The 23,188-nt window shown below is 42.3% G+C and overlaps 1 protein-coding gene across 1 annotated transcript in view; it reads right to left on the bottom strand.

The window, feature by feature from the left end:
- Positions 1-23,188, bottom strand: part of Slc9a9 (solute carrier family 9 member A9) — a 565,142-nt gene that overhangs the window by 280,047 nt on the left and 261,907 nt on the right. The window contains exon 9 of the mRNA XM_051140492.1: positions 15,896-15,984. Coding sequence (XP_050996449.1) covers positions 15,896-15,984 — 89 coding nt within the window. The remainder of the gene's footprint in view (positions 1-15,895; positions 15,985-23,188) is intronic.

Below are 23,188 nucleotides of genomic sequence, written 5' to 3'. Positions count from 1 at the left end.
CTAAAAGGACTTTAAATGACATATATCTTCCATTCAGCAGAACTATAAACATGCATGATTCTTTGAAGTTTAAGGGTGAATATGAATAGTTTATAGTGGGTTTTATCCAAATGGTCATCCTGGAGTCTGAACGTGCTGAGGAAACTGCTCTTTCTCACAGCATCCTGCATACATACCTCCAGGAGCACTGTGGTACCCTTCTCCAGGTCAGGTGCTGATGCTCTTGGATGCTAAGAGTCTTTTAACAGGACCAGCTTTGGCTCATATTAAGTTCATATTTGGTCTTGTTTCTGTTAACCCTTAGGAAATAGCAACAGTGCAGAGTTGGGAGCCTGGAGCCCATCCAAGCCCCAGATTTAAGGGTATCTCTGTTGGCTTAAGGGATCACTTGGTTCCAGATGTGGCAAACTGGTCAGTGAGTTTTGATTTGAGACAATGAGAGGAGAAAAATGTCTTGAGAATAATGACATTCATTTGCTTTGACATTTCCCTTGAGTCATCATCTTTACTGAATTCACTGGGAAGGCATGTGTAACAGTTAGCTCAAGGAAATCTTGAAGTTTGCAGGCAAATGGATGCAACTTGAACCAATCATTTTGAGTGAGGTAACCCAGATCCAGAAAGACATGCATGGTGTATACTCATGTATAAAGAGATATTAGCCCAACATAGAGGTCCTCTGAGAGACTCCACCCAGTGGGGGATCTGAACAGATACTGGGACTTGCAGCTGGACTCTGGGCGAAGAGCTGCGAGTTATATGGAAGAGTTGGGGGATGGAAGGACCGGGGTGGCAGGTGGGGGGGGTGTCAGAAGCCCCACAAGGAGATCATCAAGGCTGGTAGATCTGGGCCCAGGGGTGCTGTACAAACTGATGCACCAACCAAGGAAATAGCAAAGCAGAGGACCTAGACCCCTGTTCAGATGCAGCCAATGGACAGCTCATTCTCCACATGGGGAAGCAAGGTCGGGGGGAGGGGGAAGACGGCCTCTGACAAGAACTCTGTTGCCCGAGATTTGATCAGTGCCCCTTAGTGGAGACACCCTGTGGGAACACAGAGGAAGGAAAGGCAGGCTACCCAGACGAGACCTGATAGGCTATGCAGAGGGGTAGAGGAGGATCCCACATGTCAGAGGTTTAAGGGAAAGAAATAGAGCAGAAAAGGGAGGGAGGGGGCGGGAGGAAACAGGAAGATAAGAGCAAGGGGATTACAATCATGATGTAATGGGAATAAATAATAATAATAATAAAGAAAAAACTTCATAAAGTCAGTTTTTGTGTGCTTTGTAGCACAAGCTGAAATTTTCAATGCAATTTAAAATCAAGGATTTTCTTCTCACATTCCTGGGCTTGAGGTATTAAAAAAAGGATAAGAGATGTTTCTTTGATTCCAGTACTCATCAGAACATTTGTGTGAACAATAGAAAAGCAACCACCTTTCTTTTGAAAGACAGACCTGATACTTAGCTCCTGGGAGGTCAGCACTCTCATCCTAACCTGTGACTGAGGGAATGCTCTAGAAGAATCAATCGCTCGATGCACTTACAGCATTGACAAGACATCCCATATAATTTACATACGAAGCAAAGGGTTATCTATGTTATTTTATATACATCTTTTTAAACATATGTAAAACTGAGCCAGTTATGAACATAGAGATTAGAGAAAGGCTTAAAGACAGCTTAAAATATGACCATGGAATTGGGATCCTTGTCATATCACAAAATGTGCTAGCACGAATTCCTTTTCAGCAGAAAGAGACATGTGGAAAGTAGAAACCTCGATTCAGTGACAATCCTATTGCTCTCAGCCAATGGCACTAGGGAAGGACATTTTCATGTTCAGTTGGACATTGCTAAGGAATTCATATCCTCTAAAAATTTGTTCTTTCTTCACATTAGAGATCATGGAGTGGCTTTTTGTGGAGTTAAAGATTGAACATGATTTTAGAAACAGGGTTTTCTTTACCTATTTTCTAGCCCTTGAATGTGTTCCTTTGGTGACAGTGTGACTTCTGAGTACTTATAGCTTACTAGCCAAAGGTGCTCTTTGTGGAGAGGGATTTGTTGAGTGAGTACAACAAAATATTTTGAGAACGAGGGCTCTTGGGAGTGTTAAAGTGTCTGAAATATGCCACACGAACTTACAGAATACTTGCACATGAATTACCACCTTAAATACACATGATTCTTCTTTGAACATCTACCTCGCTATCTAGAGAACATCTTAGTTTTGTGTAGTTCTGAAAAACTCACCAAGTGTGCCTTAGCTTTTAAGAAACAGTCATGGGAAGCTTTGTCCTAAATCATATACGGATAGAGCGCTAATCACAATCATTGTCACTTAAGAAGCACTCTATGCTCAGCTGACAAAATTGCAGATTAGATTTTAGTGTCTGAAGCCTCAAGAGTATTGAGCCCAAGAAATGCTGTGTGTTAGGGTGCCAAATAATTTTAGGTGAAGGGGACAAACTTTACTGTTTTCTAGGTTTAGTACAGTAAGCATAGTATATGGGTAAGAACGGGTCTTTGTACAATCAACACTGAGCGCCTTTTCCAAATGTACTTGCGATTGAAGAACCAGAACATGAGAGGCTGGGAGACACTCTTGATTCATGAACTGAAGATGGAGGAAAGATACATTAGTGATATGAAAACACTGGATTTAGAATCGGTTCCAATTTCATTTTCCCCCCCAACTTTCTACTTACTGTATAGTCTCATATGAATGATCACTTCCCTTACATTCCAGTTTCCTGTTCAGTAAACAAGAGCTAATAGCGTATAGCTCAGTGGTTCAGGTCACAAGAGTTACAGATCCTAATTTTCATTAAACTATCATAGACAGGAAATGACAAATATCTAACAAAATTAATCAATTGATATTTTACAAAGTTGGAGTAGGTAAAAATAGATTTTTTTTTTCGTAGTAGGACAGTTTCACCTGCTGCAATTTACAGCTACAGTGGGTCTGTGACTCTTTAGTGAAGGCAGTGAGTGAGTTTTGAGTAGGTGGGCACGTCACCTTAAAAAGAAATCTGCAGCTCTGGGCTTTGGCAGCGGGATTGCCTTTCCAGAGCTGAGAACTGTGGTTTATTTTGGTACTCTTTTGGAATCATCTTGCCTATAAAAATATATACATTTATACAAACACTCAAATCTTGGTGTCTCTTAGTCTCCACCTACTCACACAGAATATAAAATCCCTGGCAGTTTTCTGTTTTTTCTTAAGTATTTATAGAAAATCCAAAGGAGGAGTTCCTTATTGACTGCAGTGTCCCCTTCATCACCACACTTACAGTGCTCCCTACCAGAGGCTGTTAAACCATCCCACCACTGAGGTTGCGACTCAGACCCAATAAATCAGAACCTTCGAGGAGGCACTGAACATGTAGGTGAGAAAAGAAAAAAAACCTGTCAGGGTGTTTCCGTCATGAAGCCTGGTTTGAGGACTGCTGTCCAAAGCCCACCAGCATGTAGCTGCTCCTCACCAACACACAGACATTTTTACTTTGATTCACTGGCTCAGACCCCTTTGCACTTGCCCCAGCCAGCCCTTTCATATAGAACACGCTGTCTTCCAGTTTCTCCACTCAGTCACTTGTTGGAAACAGAGGTTAAAATGCTGCAGCCATGTCCTAGTCTAGACTAAATAAACCAGAAGTCCTGGGCACAGGAGTCAGGTGCCTAGGGCTTATGAACAACATCTTTGATGTGTACTGGTCTAGCAGTTTCTAAGAGAGTTGAGATAGCCCTTTCTCATCAGTGTTGCATGGCCTGCCTCTGTGCTCTGGTGGTGTCCTCCTAACCACAGAGCTGTGACTAGCCCCAACTTGCCTAGATTTCACCCCAAGCTGCCACCCACACCGGTCATGCTTTGTTACTTGAAATTCTAGCACTGTCTCTCTTCTTTGGGGCACCTGCTATTTCTGCTACTGACATCTTAAGCCATATTTTCCTGCCTCTTTGTCTTTGCCACTTGTGGTTTTTTCTAATAATATTTTTCCCTTAAAAATCACCTCTCTCTCTCTCTCTCTCTCTCTCTCTCTCTCTCTCTCTCTCTCTCTCTCTCTCTCTGTGTGTGTGTGTGTGTGTGTGTATGTGTGTGTGAATTTTTTAAAGAAGTGAAGAACTGATCCCTTGGGCACTTGCTCAAATTCCTTCTAGTTTTTTTCTTCCTTGTCAGTATCCTGAGAAGAGGATTGGGCTCCTAGAAACATTTGCATTCCTAATGAAACTACCCTGCCTCTAGTTCCATCCTACCCCCTTCCTCAAGTGTCAATCAATGTTCTCAGAGTGGGAATATGCCCGCACAAGAGGATGCTGGTCCCTGGCTAAGCCATGCTCCTTTACACTTGTAGGGCTTTGCCTCTCAAGACTCTTTCTTTAGATATTAATTTATAAATATTTGAATTCCAATTATGAATAGAATTCAGATTCCTTCCCTTGGGCAGCCTAGGATTCAGGAAAATCAGCAAGCAGGTCTGAACGCATCTTACAGCCAATGAACGTTCTAGAGTCCTTAATTGGTGTCTACTACCTTTAGTATAGAGAAACTTTTAAAAGAATGCCATACTCAACATGCTGGCATGTCGGAATTCTACAAACAGCACATCTACTCTGGGGAATATCCAGTAGGAATTTTAAGAGAAAAAAAATGTTCCCTTAAACTCAGACTGCTTTTCTCTGGATGGGCTCAAACTTTCCATTCTTTGAATACTTAGATGAATCAAAAGTCTCACACAGACTTCAACCTTGTGCTATAAGAGGAAGACAAAAAGCCCAACAATAAATCAGCGCAGAGGGGAAGAACAAAGCTGTTTCCCTAAGAGGGTGCTGTGTAAGTACAGCCAGTGTCATAAAAATGAATCACTCCGGTACCAGCCTACAGACCACCATTTGAGAACCCCTCCGTTAGGACATGAAAAGTTAAGACATAGTTTCTCTTCTGGCCCTGGGGAAGACCCTGTGCAAGGGAACCCGCCCTGTCAGACCTCAGAACATGGACGCACTGCCATTAACCATTCAAAGTGCTGGCGAAGAGCGCCCCCCTCTCCTGTCTGTTCCTCGTGGTCCTGAGATCTGCCCCACCCCATGTCAGAGCCCCACAGAATTATAGGCATGGCATCTTTTACAAAGAAAGACAAGTCAAGAGCTGAGAAAAATGCCGTCTCTCTGGAAATCTAAAGTAACTCTATCCGGGGTTACTTTTTCTGAGACCCTGTTTTCACCCATCTCTGTGTGGAGAATAAAGATCACGTGACCACAGGCTCCTACAGTGAGGACAAGATCAAAAATTCTTTTTCTTTATTTTTGATCAGGTGTCTGCTCCCTTCTACTTTGTCTTTGAACACTTAATTTACCTGAGCAAGGCTCAGTATCAAAAGGGGAAAGAAACATGACTTAACTCATAGGTTTTTTGTTTGCTTTATTTTGTTTTGTTTTGTTGTTTTTAGCATCTTGGAACAAAAAGAAAAGGCAGCAGCAATAAATACCTCATTACCTGGTGCTCTGTCTTAAAGCAGGTCTACTATCTCGGGTGTTCTCTTCTCTCTTGAGATCAGATAGGGTTCCAGTCCCCACCCCCACCCCAGTGTCAAACAGCTCAGGTGTTTAAGAGACTTTCCTAAAACTAAATTCACTTTCAGTTATTTTTATCCAGGGCTCCAGATCGTATTTTTTTTTTTTTTTCCTCTGATGGGACTGGTTTTGGACTTTTGAGTCACGTTTCCAGAAGCAATTCTGTCTCTTTCCTGAAGGACTGAGTCAGACTTTGTTAATTACATTCTCTGTGTCCTTCAAGGCCATCAAGGAAATGGCAGCCTGAAATTTGGCCATATTCTCAATAAACACACACTTGGGCATATGCATTCAGCCTTGATGTTGTCTGTGCTGCATCAATAAAATTTAATTAAAATGTGTAGAAAAATTACAGTCATTTCCATTTACCATCCTCAAATGCTATTATGATTCTAAAGCCCTTCATACCTGTACCTGTAAGTAGGATGATAAAAGTATAATGGGCCATTAAAAGGGGTTATGCCACTACCATCCTTAGAAATTTTAAGGTAATAATGGGTAACCATCTGTCTTGAATGTCATCAAAGTAGGGACCAGGACAGTTGATGGATTAAGCTCTATTCAAATACATTTTTTCTCATTTTGCATGGAATCAGACATAATCGTACAAGAGTATGTGTCATAAATATTTATCGGTTGCTGTTTAAGCACTGACGAAGCTATCTTTTGTTGCCTAAAGGTGAGAGAAGGATGGATAATGAGGTGTGTGTGTGTGTGTGTGTGTGTGTGTGTGTGTGTGTGTGTAACTTAAAAGTTTATTTTCATACCCCTACCTGGCTCTCATCCTCTTTTTTAAATCTTGAAATTCCTTACTATGATGGTATGTTACATATCACCAATAAACACATACATGAGACTAATAGACCACGGGAGATCATTTGAGCAGATACACTCTGACTATGGATTTTTCCAGAAAGAAGGGGCGGGTATTTACATGAAAACTTTTCAAAGGGAAGCATGGTTTGCTTCTTATTTATCTTTATCCTCCTCCTCCTTGTCCCCTGGGGTCCAGTGCTCAGAATAGAGAGGGATCTCACTGGGGTTCCAAATGCCCATCTGTGGCCCCTGTTGTTACATCGCCTGTGGAGGAAAAGCTTCTGGACTAGGGGCTCACAGACATTCTGGGCCCTGAAAGTACAGTACAGTGTGTTCTTGCTTTGATGTGGGAGCCTCAGTGTCATTAGCATTTGAAAGGGAACACTTATTAGTCAAACTACTAAATGTCCTTTATACAACATAATGAGTTTCATCAAAAGGAACCACCAGCTCAGCTACAGAGGAATTTAAACACTTTGCCATCATGTATAAATCCAGCCCTTCTAGGATAATATTTTAAAGGTACTTTGAATGAAGAGACGAAGAAAAGTGGTAGGGATCTTGACAAAGAAATGTAATTAGAGTGAAAAAAAATAAAAGCAATTCTATGCTTTCTGTAGGTTATCTTTGATCTTCCCAGAAGTCAGGGGGGCATGGGTATTGTCAACACCAGCCCCCAACCCCCAACCCCAGCCGTCTCAGAACAGGTGACTGGCATGAAACGTGACCGCTTTTGTTAACGTGTCGAAGAGGGGGGAAACTGCCCAAAACCATAATCCAAAACTACTGTAATGCAAATTAATAAGGCAGAGACACGCTGCAGGGAAACACAGCGAGTAACAGAACTGCACTTGATCTTTCTTTCAGTGTCTCAGGGTTACCCTAGACATTAGCCTCATGCCTCCAGCTCATTAAACTTAAATTAATGCGTGATATGGGAATTAAGGAAACCGTTAGTTAGCACATATTGTTTCTCCTTTCTAATTTTTATCTTGGAATGTTCATGGTCATAATCCAGTTATTCATTAATCCACTTATTAATTCAGTAAGATTTTATTGAGCGCCCAAGTCCAAGGCAAAAGCCAAATGATAAATTTCCATAAACCTCTCTCACAGACCAAACATCCTGAGAGATGAGAGTGTAGAGCCTTGAAAGGCTGAAGTAAATTTAAATAGTATTTGTATGAGTGGCTTATTAAAGGAGACTGTAGTGTTGAAAATCAATAACCATACTGCTCATAACTGACTCTTAAAGCTTTCCTCAATAATGTCATCAATCTGATCATCATCATCCATGGTCTAAAGGTCTTAAGGTATCATCAGCCTAATTGGATAGAGTTGTCCAAAACAGTGCAGTGAGAACTACAATGTCTCTCTGAACTCATCTCCCTGTATTATATCTCTCCCACATGCCTCCTTCGTATTCTCCAACCTACACCAGCAGCCAGGTATACTTTCTCCTTACTTTTCTGAAGCCTTGTGGTCTCTAGACACCTTGTTGATGCTTTGTTTTAGGGACTTCTGTGCATTTTCTTCCTGTGCTATGCTTTCAATTACTCAATTCTCTTTGCTTTTATGCCCATATGCATCTGCATTAGAACCAAACTCCAACCCCACAAGTTTAAATTAGCTTCTCAGCATCACCTTGTCTTCAGTAAGCATTTCAGTCCTTGAGTTCCTAGGGCATGTTGGGCCTTCCTCTCTGTTAACATTTGCCCCTGAGGTGATGCAATCTCCTCCATATATGGATTTATGCTGTATCAGGAACTCCTGAGGTGAATCACTGTCTTATTTGCCTTTATTTCCCATGCTTCCATCATGTCTGTTAAGCAGGCATTGTCATTCTTAGTACATGCTCATAACATGCCTAAAAAAAACTGGGAAATCTTTTGTTCCAGTCCTGAGATGCTGGGTGTTGTCTGCCATGGATACAAGCAGTCTTAGGAAAAGCCACTGCAACCACTCCCTTTGATTCAAGCTGAACATTTTTTTTTCCACAAAGAACCATCCAATTCTCAGTGTGAAATTTTTCTTCCCAGTAGGAATTAATAATGTTATTTTTGATTGCCTCAATCATCAACTTAATTTGGCAATTTCAGCCACTCATCACATCTCCATGCATGATCATTTTTAAGCACGCTATCCCTCCCCAACTGTAATTTAAAAGGAGCCAAGTGTGTGTGTGCCTTATGTTCAGTGTTCAACAGAACAGTACATTTGGAACATGTTTGACAACATATTTAGTTCAATAATTCATCTGAAGGTGAGAAAATTGAAGGTCACATGTGTTAAGTGTCCAGAGTCCTGCTGTGAGCAGCAGACTTGGGGCAAAACCCCATTTTTGTGGACTCTCACTCAAACATCCTTTCACCATATCATCTTGCTTCTCTCGTATTCCAAATCCTTTATTTGAATTTTCTTGCAAAGCCATGCATAGCACATTCAATTTGGCTCCCATTGTCTCTTTTTATTGGAAATTTAAATTTGGATTTGCATTGCTGCTTTCCCGTTCAGTGGCAATAAACACTAAAAATATCATCTTGGGGGGTGGGGTGGAAATAGAACGAGCATCTGGAAAGAATGCTGTAATGAAGGTGGCATTGTTTGCCCATAAACGCTTGACAAGGAATCTGGCTTTTCAAAAGCAAACACATGAGAACACTTACGTCCAACCCAACTGCATTTCAGTTAAGAGGATAAAATGCACCAAGAATAGATTTCCAAATATGATAGAGGAAATTTAAGAAAGATTACTGATGGGGTTGAAGACCAGCTAGCTTAGTCTTAGAATTATGCTTAGTTGGTTAGGATGTTTTTAGATCAAGATAGATGTTTTAAGTTAATAGAGATGAGATATGCTAGATATTGATTTTCATTCAGAAATTTAGACCCAATAAGAAAGGAAAGAAGTTTACTCCAAGTTTGCCAAATACAAATAGCCAAATCACTATGAATGTAACATTTATATAACTCTTGATTGTCTCATTGTTCTTCCTGCTGTATGTAGTTTATTTTATTCACGTGTAATAATATAAATGTACATGTTAAAGAAGAAACATAATAAAATATGTCAAAATATAAAATAAAATAAAAAAGAAAGATTACTATCTGAATCACCTGAGAGTTTGATAAAGATAGCCAGGAGTAAGAATTTAACAATAATGGCTCTCTATATGCTCATATATTTGAGTGCTTGGTCCCTGGGGAGTGGAACTAATTGAAAGGTTTAGAAAGATTCGTAGGTATGGCCTTTTTGGAGGAGGTGTTGCCTTGTTGGAGGAAGTGTGCCACTGGTGGTGGGATTTGAGGTTTCAAAAGCCCATGCCAGGCCCAGTTTCTCTTGCTTTCTCTGCCCATGGATGAGGATGAAGCTCTCAGCTACTTCTTCAGTGCCACGCATGCCACCATGCCTCCCGCTATGATGATTACCAAGCCTCTGAAACTGTAGGCACGCTCCCAACGAAAGACTTTCTTTTATAAGAGTTGCCTTGGTCATGGCGTCTCTTCTTAGCAATGGAACAGTGACTAAGACACCAAGCATTTGTCTGCTTGTCCATGCCAATCACTCAAGCCTTGTTGGAATAAGTGACGTTAGCTGGTACCCTCCTACCTACTAAGAACAAGCATTTAATAAGAGGCCAAATCATTTGATAGGCGGCATCAGAAAGTGAGGCTGCTGTCTGCCTCTGAGAAGACATGGCAAACCCTCTGATTGGTGGCCTCTTTGTCACGTTACTCTCCTCCCCAGCACACACAAAGACTGCTAATTCTCCCCTTTGATCACTACAGCCATTTACTTGGTTCATTTTGTTGGTCTCCTTTGCAGTGGAATTCCTTCAAAAGAATTGTCTATACACACGAGGCTTTCTTTACCTTGCCACTGTGTCAGTCTATGGTATCAGTGTCAACAATCTTTACAGTTCCTATTTTCCTTGATATTTCATCACCACACTTTTTAATGAGCTGAGCTCTCCCTTTGATTTAGAAAAGAGGATGCTGACTCAGCTTTTCTTTTTCCTACTGATTATGACAACGTACTTGGGACAGTTAACTCATGAAGCGAGAGGACGTGTTAGCTCATAGGTGTAGTCCAGGATTGAGGGGGCTCTGTTGCCTTAGGCCTGTGTTCAAAGAACACATCACAGGTGTGTAATGGCGTATAATTGTTGACCCCTCTGGTCAAGAAGAAAAGGAAAAAGAGGGGAGACCATGGTTTCATATCCCCAGCGACCTAAGACTTCTCAGTAAGCTCTGTCTCTCAGTATCAGCTACGTGCTTATGACTTCCAACATTGTACATCTGGACTAAATGGTTTTCCTGGGTAAGGACTCTACGCCAGCCAGGAACTCTACAGCTCCATTCCACTGCCCAATGCACATCCCAAGCTGAGAGAGTCAACGCAGGCTCCCGCCCTCCAGCGAGTGACTCTCACAGCCTTCCATGGCTAATGAATGGCGCCTCTGCCATATGAGTCACAGCACATACATCCCTGGTATTTCTCTGCATCATTCAGGCGCCCTGTGACGTGGTCTTTGCTTCCATCTTACACTCTCGTTGGCTCACTTTGCTCCAGCCATGTTTGTCTTTCTGTTCTTGTTAATCAGTTGTTCTCAATTTCTAAAGAGTATTTAGAATATCTCTATTCTGAATGTTAATATGGTTCTCATTTTCATCCCCTTAAAGTATTTGTCTTGTCAAGGCCTTCTCTGGCCATCCTATTGAAAACTATAAACTCCAATCCTATCTCCATTTCTTGTTCTGCTACTGGCTTCAGGACTATTGTGAATACATGGTCTAGTGTCATTTATTCTGACAAGTATAAAGTTCTTCTGCTAAAGGACCCCTTGAATCTGTTGTATTACTTGTATTTTGAGTGGTGCCTGGTTAAGATGGCACTTTAAAATGTTAATCAATAAAGGTAATTGGTGATAGTCAAAGGAGCTATATCTTAGGTGGGAAAGTATATACAAAGTAAATTAACACTTTGCATGTATTAATGAACAATAATTTCTTTACCTGAATATGTATCTGCTAAAAATGAATTTAAGTGGGAATCATGAGAGGGGAACTAGAAACTCTAGTTAAAGTGAATGGCTTGAAAATCCATGATTTTTCAAGTTAGCCTCCATCAAAGTAAAGACAGTTGATGGAAAAACCTGGAAGTCTGTCCAGACAAAAAGCTTTGCAGGCCTGCCTTGGCGAGCAATGTGGAGGGAGGAAAGGCAAAGACAGGCAGGGATTCCTGAGTGGCCCAAATGCTGGTCTTCTTGATGGCTGGGGGTTGGGGGACCCCTAGACTGCTTTGCGTGGATGTTCACTTTGAATGTCCTTAACAGCATGTAGTGGCCAGGACCAGAGGCAGGGCTTGCAGGATTTGCAGGACTTGCTTGCCTCTAACAGAGTTTTACACACAGAAGCCATGAACCATGCCCAGTAAGGGGAAAGGATTGTGGTCTACCCACATTTATATTTACAAGATCTTTAATAAGGTGTGTCACCACTGACTCTGTGACTCCTTACCATGGTCATAGCATGGGATCACTATGTTTCTTTCTACCTAACTCATGGAAAGGCTGAGTGTTTCTCTTTCCCACTGGTTCAAGAAAAAAAAAAATTAATTCACCTAACATTTAAAGGACAGCCATTTACAAAACATTTTAAAGTGAAAATGCAATTCTTGAAAAGGCATTGTAACTCTCCAAGCCTATAAGGAGCATACGATTTTCCAAAGCCTTTATTTCTAGATATAGCTGCTTGATTAGTTTGGCTAGACAAAGTTGATGGGTAAAATTCATTTAAAATTGTATCACCTTTAGATTTTTATAACACAAAGTTGACATATACAGATTCCCCTCAAGGCTTCCCTCCTTAACGTCCCACTCTCCTATCACATGGCCCTGGAGAGAGAGGCAAACAGGTTAGGTCGCTGCTCCTCCTATCGGCAGTGTGGACATAGCGTGGGAGGAGACACCGTGCCCTCCAGCCCTGTGATGTCACATACTGTTTACGGAAGCATCCTCAGGTTCAGTAGGGATGTGGTAACCCCATCTGTAGTCCATACCTTGGGGATGCTGTACTCCCAGTGAGGCTCCAACTCACAACTGGAGTCGGAACTTTTCTTGCTGCTTTGTGCAAACATGGCTGAGTATGTTTGCCCCCCCCCCCTTCTCTTTCTCTTTTTTACAGAATGATGACCATAGACTCTGCATATGGGAGCATAGGTCATGCTTTGAATATATATATATATATATATGTATATATATATACACACACACACACACATACATATATATATGTATGCATGCATATATAAATTTGCATATATACATATGTTATTTATAGAAAGTGAATTGGAAATGATAGATACAGATAGAAAAGAAGAGGAACCAGGAGAAGGGAGGGGAAGAGAATTAGCATTTATTCTTCACCTCGGCCAAGGCAGTGGGGGAGCTGGGATGGGGTGAGCAGTTATCTGGGTATTAAAGAATAAGCTTGTAGAAACCTCTTCCCGTAAGGGGCGGGGAGATGAATTGGGAGCCTGTCAGGGAGTGCTTGTCATGACACTCAGAGGGAGAACAGAAGGCTGTCGGGCACTGATTTTGGCTTTGTCTGCCCTAGGTGCTGAAACTGCTGTCTCACCGTGAGATGAGATATCTTTGAAGTGTGGCTGAGTGGTCTAGATAGCAGGACTTAAAAGTGCAAGTCCCTAAACAGGACTCAGCTTCCCAGAATACAAATGCTGAGAGAACCAAAAGAGGCTAGGAAAAACCACCCAAGACATTTCTCTCAGTGCCCTGGAGAACACTGCTGGTCTTTATCATTTAAAAGATCATGGAATTGGAGGCTTCTGGGTGTTAGTAACAGGATTTTGGTTTGTTTCTATTTTATTCGAGGGCTGTCAAGATGTCAGAAATTTCATTTTACCGTCTCTCTAAAGCAGCTACCTGAAGTGAACTGGTGGGGTGGGGGGAGGGCGCTCTTGCAGAGTCCCTGTTCAAGAGGACAAAATCAGGACAAGCTGAGACTGAGACATGACAGAGGGGGCAGAATGCAAGCCAGAGCCACTGCAGTGAGTCCCATGTAAGCCTTTGGCAACTCCTAGGCAACTCCAGATTTTGCTTGGGTTACTTGCCTTATGCCTACTGTCCAGAATCACATGATACGTCTCTGGCTTTTCTGCCTTCCTCTGTATTTTGGATGGATCTCATCACTGAGCCCAACAGCCACAGTCCAAGCCATATAGGACTGCAAAGCTTTCTCACTGCACGTCGGTCGTGTGCTTAGCTTCCTGTCTTGTATTGATTGTCTAATACGAGGATTAGGAGAGGTGGTGCAAGCTGGTGATTGAGATGGGCTCACAGAATGACAGGCACATGGCAAAGGCGCCTTGGTGAAGTATAGCCTAGAACGCATACCCCAAATCCACAGATAAGCCAGCACGCTCAGTCCATGGAAGTAGACCATCAAGTCTGCCAGTCAAACTGGTGGACACTTAGAGAGGTGGAAAGCTAATGCTTACTGCTGGATGACTTTTGGATAGCCAATTTTTAAAATATATTTTATTAATTTATTCATATTACATCTCAATGGTTATCTCATCCCTTGTATCCTCCCATTCCTCCCTCCCTCCCATTTTCCCCCTTACTCCCCTCCCCTATGACTGTGACTGAGGGGGACCTCCTCCCCCTGTATATGCTCATAGGGTATCAAGTCTCTTCTTGGTAGCCTGTGGATAGCCAATTTTTGTTGTTGTTGCTGTTAAACAGCAAAAGCTAACTTATCTAAGTGCTTTTCCCTCATATCTACCAGAATGAGGTCCTAAAATGAAACCCCAATTATCCTAAAATTTAGTCTGCATTTAAGCACTTTAATAACACCTTCCTGAGATGAGTTATACAGACCTCCCCCAGATTTATACGTTGCAGCTCTAATCCTTAGTGCCCCAGGCACTGACCGTATTAGGAAGTAGGGTCCCTATAGATGTGATCAGAGGATAGGCGCTAACTCAATATGACTGATGTTCTTATCAAAAGAAGACATTTGGAGACAGGCCTGCACCTGGGAGAACCATGTGGACACCAAGGCACAGATCAAGATGATCCGTCTGCAATCAAGGAACAACATCAAAGATGCAGGAGACCAGCAGAAACGAAGAGAACAACAGTCCACAATTTCCCCTAGAAGGAGCGAATCCTTCTCCATTTTCCGGACTCCAGAGCTTTGAGGCAACAACTCCTGCTGATTACTCTAACCCGGAGGTTCTGAACGTGTGGGTCGCCACCCTCCCAGGGATCACATATCAGATACCCTGCATACTGGATATTTACATGATGATTTATAGCAGTACAGTAGCAAAACTGCAATTAGTATTTAGCAACAAAATGCTTGTATGGTTGGGGCTCACCACAACATGAGGACTTGTATTCAAGAGTCGCACCACTAGGAGGACTGAGAACCACTGCCTTCTGCTGCCTTTCAGTTGAAGTTTAACTTCCTTCATGCAGCACATACAACCACTCGTCCTTAGCCTGGGGCTGCCTGCATTGACTCATGCCTCATATGTGTCCCCTTGACTCAGTTTCTCTCTACTTGTAAGTCAACTGAGTCACCTATAGAACACCAGTGGATTTCCTAAGAGACTATGTCTGTGCTGATCCCTTGTCCTCAAACAACCATTTTGATACTCTCTGCTCTCCACCCCATCTGCTTTGGTACCATCTTCCTTTTGTTTTCCTTGCTCCAGATTGGGCACTGTCTCTGGGAAGTTCGTCCTGACTTTCCCAGCCACAACTAGGGGAGAAGAAGGCATTACAGGACACTCCCCACAAACACTCTTCGGATACTTCTGCCCCAATATTGAGCACACTGTGGATTGGGAGCTTCTGATACGCCTTGTCCCTCACAAGGGGTTCACCCTTTGAAGCAAAGGCCACATTCAAATCTCTGCATCCCTGGTACTCGGGGCACGGTTGGCACAGAATGACTAAGTCTTGGTAGAAGATGGCTGTGTACATTTTTTTTTTTCTGAAGGCACAAACCAATACATCTTCAGAATAAGGGGAAACACATTTTGCTCCTGTGGCAACAGGCAGCTGAATTTGCTCGGAAACAAAATTGCTCTGCGGAAGACCAAGCACTGCTTCCACATTCTTCTTCGCTTCCATTTCCTTCTCTGCATAAGCAGCCAGATTCACGTGCTTCGTGATGCCTTTAGATGTAAGTGACTGTGAATTATTACTGACTACAGGCCTTTCATCTTCAAGACTGACAGTCTACGCTCCACATCTCTCAGGAGGGAGACGATATTGTAACTATATTTTTGCTTACCAAGAGAATTGTTAATAGTTATCCTGGAGGGAAAAAGAAATCTATAAATACCCAACCTGTAACGAAGCCTTAAGCTTACTTTCTTCCTTTACTAATGAGATTCTTGGCATGTGCACTGTCAGGGTGGCTACAGAACCACTGCGCCGCCACGGGAGAGTGAGCTCTCCTCTTACCTGTTTGGTTCTCAGCTTGGAATCTGATGACAGGTTGTTGTAGGTATAATGTGCCTGTGTGACTCCACAGAAGAGAACAGCAACTATGCCTGAAAGTCAGAAGAAGACCAATCAAAACCAGTTGTCTTTTCCAAGTCAAAGGGCAGGGCTGGAGCATGTACTTGACATCAAGAGAGGTGAAATTCTCAGTAGTGTGATAATGAAACCCAGGTACACCTTGCAACTTCCTTTCAACGGGTCCTGGGGTTGAAACATAAGGAAAGGCATTAAGCAGTAGACTCTTACTAAAAATCAAAGTAGGTTGTTCCTGGAGAGAAACGATCCTCTAGTCATGAGTTAGAAAAGCTACACTTAGAGAGATGTGAGGGGAAAAATGTGGGGAGTCAGCGCTGGGCTCCCCCGAGCAAGTGCCAACTATTTGGCTGCATTTTCTACTGAATGCTGGCAGAGGCACTTTCTACTCTGTGCCTTGGGGAGCCTGGGAAGGTTCCTGTCATAACCACAATTTAGTATTAAAAGCCACAAGTAGCAAACCTAAGACCCGAGCAGGGGTTTTGTTGATCTTTCTAGCACTTCTACTTGCCAAGTATTGGACAAGAGACCTCGTGCACCTCTCTGCATCTCCACGAAGCCAGAGCGCACTCTTTCTGCAGCTGGGCACCAAGGAGCACCTCTGCCCAAGGCGTGCACTCCTTGAAGGTAGTAGGGCTATGGTCCTTTTCAGTGTGCTCCTCACCTGCCCATCCCTGGCCAGCTGCAGGGGGCACTTCTTACAGCCACATCCCTCGCACATGCCAGATGCTCCTCGAGGACAGAGAATAACAGCAGGACCACTGTGTTCCTTGTTCCTCGGCTCTGCCACTCTGACAGTGTCCCTGGGCTGGGTAGGCTTTGGTGAGAGCTGCACTCTACTTTGGATTAACGATTAGTTTAATTATGGGAAATTGGGTATCGAGGGGGGCTTGGGGAAAAGCATGGAAGATAAGTACTCCTCAACTCAGAACAAGAGGATCGGACTGAATTTTAAGCAGCAGCAGCTTTCCATCTAAAAACACTCATAAATTAAAAGCTGATGATTCTTAAGAGTATAGGGCTATGTGAACGGAATACTGGCATCTCCAATGAGCTTGAAATAAAGAATTTTAAAGGGCTCAGCTTTTTCGTATGTAAGCTGCATGCGTTTGTTTACATGCTGGCTATTTTTCAACTTGGTATCAGATAAAAATATTGTTAAAACATGCTTATGTAACTAGCACGCAGCCATTTACATTGCTCATTTCTTTTAACCTTGTGTTTAAAAGTTTTAGGAAAAAAAAAAAAAAAACCAACAAGCAGGAATACTTGTTAAGAAATAGATCTAATAAATGTTGCTGAAGATTTTTGGTAAATTTCTAATTTCTTAGCATGTCTCGGGAAATTCTAAGAAAAAAAAAATGAAGTCTAACATATTATTCATCCCAGGATTTCTATCAAAAGTCAACCAGTATCAGGGAGGGCTTAAGTGCAATAAGATGTTGAGATAGCAGGAAGCACCCCATTCGTTTTGTTTTGATATGAAACATTTCTCTGTGTTTATTTGAAAACATGATGATGTGTCTACCTCCAATCTGCCTGGGACTTGTCTGACTGAGGGTTTATCGACCCCCTCTTTACTGTGAAACTACTTTAGCAGTGTAGTTAGAGTCTGGAGAGGACATGGCTAATGACTAAATAGGAAGCTGTGGAGGGTAGTGAATTAGTTTGCCCTGAGAATAAGAATGGGTTAGATCCTTTTCCAGGCGGGGAGGGGCTCAGCGTGGTGGTGGACACCTACAGCGAGCTGATTTCCTCTCCTTCTCCCTGGTCATTAAATTGCTCCATCCTTGCACCTAGGCTCAGGCTCCTGTGAGTCAGCAGCCCAGCCCAGTGTCACACTCTACACCGCACAGCGTCTTCATCCCCTGCCGCTCGTGCTGTTGGGCTCACCCTTTACCTCTCCTCTCACTGTCCAACACCAGCTGCATTTATTAGCCGAGCCCCATCATCATCATCATCATCATCATCATCATCATCATCATCATCATCATTATTTTGGCTTGGATGACAGCAATAGCTTTCTAGGCGAAGTCCCTGCCTTCCTAGCTGGTCCTTCACAGTCTGTTCCTACAGAAACAGTGTTCCTTTAAAACCATTGTAGGTCCTGTGAGTCTTCTGCCCAGAACCTTTTCCTGTACTCCCATCATCCAGCCCTATCTCTTCTCCCTTCCCCACAACTCTCTGACTTCATTTTCTTTTACCTTTATCTTTTAAAAAAAATATATATTTTTAATTAATTTTACACCTTAGTCATAGCCCCATTCCTCTTCTCCTCCAGTCCCCCCCATCCCCCTATTCCTCAGAAACGGGGAACCTCCCCTTCCCATCCACCCCAGCTCATCAAGTCACATCAGGAATGTGTATTTCCTATTCTCCTGTGGCCTGGCAAGGCAGTCTTGCCAGGAGGGAATGATCAAAAAGCTGGCATCAGACTCCTTATCAGTGACAGCCCCCACTCTGACTCCCCTTACTAGATAGAGGACCCACATGAAGCCTGAGTTGCCCATCGGCTACATCTGTGTAGGGGGGTCTAGGTCCAGTCCATGCATGGTCCTTGGTTGGTGCTTCAGTCTCCACAAGCCCCTCTGGGCCCTGGTTAGTTGGTTCTGTTGGTATCCTTGTGGAGCTCATGTCACCCCCAGGTCCTTTTCTCCACCCCACCCCCTTTTCCACAAAACTCCCCTATATGCATCATCCAATGTTTGACTGTGAATCTCAGCATCTATTTCAAGGTGCTGCGTTTGTGGAGCCTCTCAGAGGACAAATCTGCTAGGTGCTGACCTCATTCTTTTTTTTTTTTTTTATGTTTCTTTTTTAGTGTATACATTTATTACACATGAATAAAATAAACTAGAGATAGCAGGAAAAAACCCAAGACAATCAGGAATTAGATACATGTTACAATCATAGTGATTTGGCAAACTTGAAGTAAACATCTTTCCTATCTTGTTAGGTCCAAATTTCTGAATGAAGATCAATATCTATCATATCTCATCTCTATTAACTTAAAACATCTATCTTGATCTAAAAACATCCTAACCCCTAACCTACTAAGCTTAATTGAAAGACTAGACTATCTGGTCTTCAACCCCATCAGAGATTTGAGAAGGAATAAAACTTAAATACCTGAGTGAACCAGAAGTGAAGACAGGTTAACTCCTGGCAACACCCAGCCTGTCTTAAAGAAGAAGATGAGCATCAAAGAACCTCCTTATGGAGATGGTTTCAAATGTGGCAAACAAGCCACTGGGAAAAAATGACCTTGTTTCTGCCACAGACAGAATTCTGCCTTAAAATAGGTAAGCTTAGATGCAGGCAGAGCCAATGGCTGAACTCTGCCAAGACAGGGTAAGCAAGTCCTCAGCAGTTCCTACCTCACAAATATGTCTGTCAGATATATTGGGCCAGAAGGCTGAAGATGATGCTCCAATGTTACAAAGAATGTTGAGTGACTGCTTCAGGCAGCAAACTATCTCCGTCCTTTTTTCATTCTGACCTCATTTTTAACACACCCTCTCCCGACTCACAGGCCCTACGATGCACACCCTTCCACAAGGCCTCTGAGCATACAGAAGTGGGAAAGATATTTTCCAAAACCCTCGTGATTCCCTCTTTCCTTCAGGCGTGCCTTCAGATGTCACTTAAGCAGACGAGCGTCCCCTCTTTCATTTTGTAAGACTGACTCTTTCATCATTCTCTACCCCTCTCTCTGGCTCCACCCCTTCATGGACTCTACGGTCACCTAACGCTTCTGCGCCCCTTTGTTTTCTGTCTTCTTCAGTGAAACAGAGCTTCAGAAAACCTCAGGCCACTGCTTCTCAGCAAAGCACCGGGCGCTTGTGAGTGTTGCTGTTAAATAACAGAATCGTTCTATCCCTGTGGAATAGCTGAGTGACTAAAGTCACTTTCTGAAGGTCACCTGGGAAGTGACAGCTGAAAGGTGTTCCCCGACTTTTTTTGCTTTTCTGCCTACGTTGGGCCATTTATGCACGCATTGAAGTGATCCCTATCTTTCTGAAAGCTGTCACTTCTGGTATTCCAGGGAAGTCGATATGTGTTAGTGGGATTGACACAGCTGAACCAGCTTGCCTCATCCTCTGAGCAAGGTTCTCCTCGTCACTCCATTGGCTTCCATTTCCTTGCCTCCTGTGGAACACTAACATGCAATGTCTCTGCTAAATACGTTCACAAATATGTGCCTGGCAACACTGTATGCATGACAGACCATGAAGATCATGTGATCAGAAGCTTGCTGTGTTAATTAAAGTAAAGCAACAAGGTTGATTTGGCCTTTATGATTAGCATACATGATCACAATTCTATAGCCCGGTAATTAATTAAATCACACAAATTACTATGATTAGGGTGACTTTTAGAAGCCAAACACATTTTGAGACTGTCTCATCTAAACACATTCACTAAGCCACCCTTCTTACTGGTAGTTTCGCATGGTGGGGGTCAGTCATCAGCAATCAAGTCTGGTCGGAAAGTATGAGAGCAGAGTCAACTTCCTCCTTGCTACAGCTTGGTCCTGCCCTTGATGAGTCTTTGACCAGTTCTTAATTCTTTGGGGACAACACACTTTTTGTTGCCCTCCTTTATTTCTTATTTTATCCATCTCTGTCAATAATGTTAGGGAAGTTTTAAAGTCATATTTTTGTGTTTTTTCTGTTTCTCCTTCTCTGGCTTTTCTGAGTTGATATGTATGACCCTATGAAATAAATTTTTGTTTCAGAGAAAAATTACCTTGTAGGACTTCTGAGGGATTGACTTATTTTTTCTTTTTTTAGAAAAAGAAATACTGGTGAGTTAAGGAATTACTTACACAGAGTAAACTAATAATATATTTTACTATCAAATAGTTTGATAAAATGTATCTTCCAAAGAAAGCAGACAATTCCCATCATTTAATTGCTACAGAATTATCATATCTTTTTAAAAATCAAAATGTCATAGGCTCAGAAAGACATGGGCAGCTAAATGTGCCTATTAGATATTTTAAAGTAGATTTTTCTTAATCAAGCTGGGATTATCGATACAATCAAATTAAAAATTATAACTTACTTAGAAATAAATATCACTAAGTACATACTCTCTGTCAAAACCAAAGGGATACAAATGAAATTATTTAGAAGAAATTTCATTGCTTTATATAGAACTTACTAGTAAGAGAAAGACTGATAGTAAGTGCACTATTAACTTCAAGAAGTTAGACAAAGTTAGATATTTGGCATAAAATAGATTCAAAATAAGTATAATAAAATCAGCCAGTACCTAATAATGTGGTGGTAAGCAAGGCATGGAATGGTAAAACATCTGCATACTCCATGCCTCTCAGCACCCCAGAGGAATTCAACTCTCTGTGTTGCCCAGATTTCCATTTTCTGGCTCTAGACACGGTTAGAAAATGGGTGCTTTGCCAGGTCCAATATGGCTTAGGTTGGGAAACCTAATGGGGACAGAATGCGAATGAATAGATGACAGACCCTGAAGGACTGGCAGGCACACAGACAGAGAAGCTGGGCTTGGGTAGGCTGTCTTCACCTGATAAAGGACACCTGTTATACTACTGACCTGGAAACTTAAGTCTGTTTTGTTTTTGTTTTTGTTTTTTGTTTTACTGACCAGCACAAGGAGGAAGGGTTAGCTAGTGTCAGCTGGGGTGGTTTTTAGGGAAGCACTCTTAGGCTATAAACATCTGAGAGGAGGAATCTATGGTTTATTCTTTCTATACATTTTCTCAACATTCTCACATGGACCAGGGTAAGGCCTTGCAATCTCCTTGGGTCTGAGGCATTGGAGTCCATGATGTGACTATATTCATGTCAACAACACCCATTCTTTAGGGATTTTGTCTGCTCCCCCACTGGTAGTATTAGCCAATGACTTCCCATTTTAAAGCTTCAGCTTTCTTATTTGGATAGCTCTAAAATGTTTCACAGGTTTGTTCCGTGTATAAAGTAATATTCAGTACACTAGACTGTTTTCCCAACTAAGCATATTAATAAAACTTAGTAAATATAAAGTTCTCCCATAAATATTAGAAGCAGAAGAAATGAAGAAGACATGAAAGGGGCAATAAACCAGAGAAACTCATTCAAAAAACAAACACAACCTTTTCCATTGAACTGTATGATGAGACACATGCGCTTTGTACGGCCAATGCCCTTAGAGGTCATCTGCTGCCTTATTTTCCCCCTTGTCGCTGCAATGACGAAAACAGGCGAAATCTTATTCCTAATCATGCAACCAGACAGCTCATGGTTGCTCTATTTACAATAGCTGGACATGGAAACAGGCTGGATGCCATTCAACTGATGGATGGATAATGAAAACATGGTATATTTACACAGTGGCCTATTACTCAGCTGCTCAGAAAAAATGGAATCTGTGGGTAAGCGGATGGAACTACAAACAGGCATTCTGAATGAGACAATATGGACTCAGGAAGATAAATGTCACACATTTCTCTCATTTGTGGATGTTAGATTTGAATTTTCAGGGGTGTGTGCTCCATTGGGCACACCCACAGACGTCAGCCAATTAGTGAGGGGCTTTCAAGAGAGGTGAGATAGAGCCGGGCTTGGTGGTGCATGCCTTTAATCCCAGCACGCGGGAGGCAGAGGCAGGTGGATCGCTTTGAATTCGAGGCCAGCCTGGTCTACAAAGTGAGTCCAGGACAGCCAAGGCTACACAGAGAGGCCCTGTCTCAAAAAACAAAAAACAAACAAACAAAAAGAAGTGAGATAAAACTCAGTGATATGAAAGGACAAATGAAAATAATGGAACAGAAAGGGTTAAAGTCAGATTGAGGATGGGTGGGGGCTGGGTGGAGGAGAGCACACAACACAGGGAAGGTTCAGTAATGCATTAATCTCTCTTGGGGTTGTTGGTCTGTGAGTTGTATAGACCTCTAAACTTTATATGCTATTATTGTCAGTGTTATTGACTGTCCTCCAGAACTTGACAGTCAGACCTTACTTCTGAAGACACTGCATACTTAAATCACAGAGCAGGGAGAAATCAAGCTGATACTAACCTGGACGTATCATCTCTACTGGTTAGCTTTCGTAGTGCTAAAAGGTGCCATACATCCTACTGGAGGAGAAAAATAACCATCTGTCTTTCCCAGCTATCAACTCTTAGGGCTACAATAATGACTGATCTGACAAGACACGCCCACCAGTGCACCAGAGGCATGCATATAGTGGTAGTAAC

Source organism: Acomys russatus, chromosome 32, assembly GCF_903995435.1.
Source record: "Acomys russatus chromosome 32, mAcoRus1.1, whole genome shotgun sequence".
Classification (NCBI taxonomy): domain Eukaryota; kingdom Metazoa; phylum Chordata; class Mammalia; order Rodentia; family Muridae; genus Acomys; species Acomys russatus.
Note: the sequence above shows the minus strand (reverse complement) of the source record. Positions and strands in the feature narration are given on the sequence as shown.